We start from the raw sequence: 3,584 nt of genomic DNA, 5'->3' as shown, positions 1-3,584 counted from the left end.
ACTAATTAACATACACAAAAACACACAAATCAAAGTTTATACATGAAAATTGTTTCATTGGCTAATTATAAAAAGACATGACATTTCGATGTGACGCTATATAATCCTTTATAGCGAGTACATCGGTTGACTTCGGGGAATGAGTTGGTATCTCCCATGGACGGAATGGCCATTACCTGATAAGTTGGCTTATGTAGTTAAATGGGCAACTGAGAAGAAAATCAAAACTCTTTTATGAAACATGGATTTAGATACTTATAGAATATTTAATTGTTTGTTCATGTCCGGTTAACTTCCAAAAGCAATTCATTACATGTTGGTCACTAAATCAACAGAGGACTAACTATCCCCTGAAAATGACTATTTCACTCGCAGTATATCATCTTTTTATGTACACACACATTTTAACACATGTCAATATTTCTGAAAAAAATATATTTGGAACTCTCCTCTCGATTTAAACATGATAATCATTACTTATTATATATATTCGATGTTTATTGCACTTTTTCTTTATTTGTTTGCCCTATATATAAAAACAATGTTTGCTAGGCGTTATTGTTAGCCCTTTGTCGTACTGAAGCTGACGATTCAAGTTAATGCTTGCTCTCGCTCAAGAAAAGGTCGTTGGTATATGTCATACTTATAATTTGTGCACAAAATATTAATTATTCTATAAATCGTAAGTCCGCGGCCAAACGATACAAAGAGTCTCATACTGTTTATTTCGTCTGTATGTATGGTACATAATCTTGTCATGCAATTGAATAACGTTTTAGCGACATGTTCATTCTTGTAAAACCCTTTTCTATGAGGGACTGTTCAAGGTCAGATTGAACTGGGAGGTCTGTGACCCTACGCAGTTCGTCCCTAGATTCCATTTCCGTTTCCGCTTCTTCGAACATGCACTGATGGTCGAGACAACTCCATTCCAGCTTGAGATTATAAATCGCCTTTTTTATTCGTAAAAACTGCGATGCCAATGATTGATCTTGTTTCTTCATTTGCGTCTGAAAGAAAATAAGATATAGTTTTTTTTTATACTTAGTGCGCTCTCTGATTGGATATATAGGATAACGAATTCAAAATACGTACATACATATGCAGTTTGTATAGACTATTTATTTTTCACAAAATATACCCTGTCCGCACAAATATTGCTCCGCTCCGCCATTACCTAGTTTTCTATCCTCTGCCTTCGACCTGACTTCTGGGTGTGCCCATGCATTAGAATATAAAACGTATACACAAACTTTGATTTAAGTAAAATTATGATAAGAAATCGTCGTGAGAAGTGTGTTTATATCGATTTTAATGACAGAGGCAAACAATCCTATCATTTAAAAATAAGTGAAGCAGGAAATATTTTGACTTACTAGTTCTGAACGTATCCAGTCTAGTGATGAGTTGATGGATTCTATCCTCTCCTCTGTAATAGTGTCGTCATCAGATTCGTCGTGTCCATGATGATCACGTGATTTAACAGTTTTCTTCCAAGCCTCTATACTTGGTCGTCTGTTGTTGAGTCCGAGTTTAGTTGTGGTACATTTAAGACGAAATAATGATGATGATTTTGGAAAGAACTTGAAGTTCATCGTCGGACTTTGAGGCAGTGTTTTCTTCGACGTCGGTGATGTCGGTTGAGCCTGTTGTTTTTCATCCTCGGATATGGAGTAAAGTCTGAGTGTCGGTATGCTCATCGATAATTCAAATCTTTAGTACTCAAAAAGATCTGTTCTACAAAAATCAAGGTGCGATACAGAAAACATATGTTACAAAATATTCATATTGCTTCAAAAATTACGAAAAAAATGCTTATCCTGAATACATTTCACAAAAGTAAAGAATTTCGGCTTACTTTCCCGTATTTGGTTTACAGAAATTAATGTCAATTTGAACAACTCGATCAGATAATCGGCTGATTCGGTAATACTGCGACAATAGGTGATTAACTTTGGAAAAAAATGTTCTTTAAGAATAAGACAGAACGATTACTCGATTACTGAAACAAGTCAATTGGGCTAAGGAAAGTTAATAATAAGGTATATAGATATACTCTTCATATTGTTTTCATTTTACTTCTATTTTTTTCATTTATTTATTTATTCATGTTATTAATTTTATTATTTTAACCTTAAAGGTTACATGTTTACCTACAGGCACCATATCTCCAACCTTGTGCACTTCGAGGGCGTTTCATTTAAATCACAGAACGCGACATACAATGCACTGAAATTCCCAACTGAAAATTTTCCAATTCAGAGAATCTTTTTTTTTTCTCTTTCCTCTATCTGTTTTTTTTTTCTTTTTTTTTTCTTTTTTTTTGGCAAATTTGCATTCTAATAACAAGAAGGAGGTTTAACTTGACCTTTCCTTATTGTCAGAATTTTGATGGAAATGGCCATAAACGACATAAAAAATAAGTTACGGGACAATTTAAAAACATTTCTTCATAATTTTACTAAATTGTAACATTATGCTGAACCGTTAAACACAAGTTCATAAAACCGTTCTTTTAAGATTAATATGCATTTTAAACGGTCTTACCTTTAATGATTGTATGTATATCCTCGAATTTGAAACTATGAACAAATCTGAAAGAAGAAAATCAAAACAGAAAAACAACCGCTTCTTTTACTTCACTTCACAAGTCAATTCGATATGCACATGATGTTGATTGTGAAAGCATTACAAAGTCGGATTGAAAATTTCAATAGGTTTAATAGTTCAAATGTATGATTATAAGGAGTCAGGCAGCGTGGAACACGCGTTGAAAGGAATCCTAAATGTAGTCTAAGTGGAACATTTCAAATATATTTCTGTTGCGAAAATTAGACATCACCCGAAGCAAATATTGCTTTTGTGAAAAATGGATCTAGAAAAATGAGAAAATGCTTTTATACATGTATTTGGAAAATGTGTGATTTTTTATACTGATATGGGTAAACAATATGATGTGAAAATGGTTCTATCTAAGGTAATTTACAATATTGCTAGATATCATGAACAAATGAACAAACGTCTCGCTGGTCCAAATTTCGATCCACCGTCCGCAACCTCATTCGATCGAAAATAACTAGGCAGGAAGAGGCTACATTAATTTGTTTCGGTTTTCAGAATTCTTGAAACCACTGAAACCGCTTAATTAACTTTCCCTTGAGATTAAGAGTCATCAAGGGAACCAAAGTTTTAGCGGAAATCAAAAGAAAGCAATCCATGGACCAAGCATGGAAAACAGACATACACAACAAAGAATATAAAGTAACTAAAATAATATATACAAAGTAACAAAAGCAAATGAGTAACTCGGACTCAACTAAAAACTGTAATCTTTATAAAAAAAGACAACATTGGCATCAAAATGAGCTTACTTTGTCTGATTAAAAATATTTTGTTTACATATTTGTATCTTATGTTTTAGACAATCACAATTAAAGGTTTAATTTTTTTGAAGCTGCATATTTTTTGTACCGAACTGTACATAATTATGGGTTAAACTTTAATGCTAGTTATCAATGATTATGTCAGTAATTACTCTTTAACGTATTAAAATGTGAATACAATGAATACAGTCATTTAATTTT

At 32.7% G+C, this 3,584-nt stretch overlaps 1 protein-coding gene across 1 annotated transcript; it reads right to left on the bottom strand.

The window, feature by feature from the left end:
- Positions 1–527: 527 nt before the first annotated feature.
- Positions 528–1,733, bottom strand: LOC148599042 (protein FAM167B-like). Its single transcript, XM_088562227.1, has 2 exons — positions 1,377–1,733; positions 528–1,010 (listed from the first exon to the last, which is right to left on the bottom strand). Exons 1-2 carry the CDS (start codon positions 1,698–1,700, stop codon positions 756–758), a joined length of 579 nt encoding a protein of 192 aa, XP_088418353.1. The 5' UTR covers positions 1,701–1,733; the 3' UTR covers positions 528–755.
- Positions 1,734–3,584: the final 1,851 nt, after the last annotated feature.

This window comes from Perna viridis, chromosome 14 (assembly GCF_037379345.1).
Source record: "Perna viridis isolate PV_CMFRI_1.1 ecotype Kerala chromosome 14, ASM3737934v1, whole genome shotgun sequence".
NCBI lineage: Eukaryota > Metazoa > Mollusca > Bivalvia > Mytilida > Mytilidae > Perna > Perna viridis.
This window is presented reverse-complemented; position numbering and strand designations above follow the sequence as displayed.

Coding starts and splice junctions, on each gene's coding strand:
- LOC148599042 (XM_088562227.1), bottom strand. CDS start 1,700: ATGAGCATACCGACACTCAGACTTTACTCCATATCCGAGGATGAAAAA. Junction 1,011..1,376: donor ACTGGATACGTTCAGAACTA/GTAAGTCAAAAT, acceptor ATTTTCTTTCAG/ACGCAAATGAAGAAACAAGA.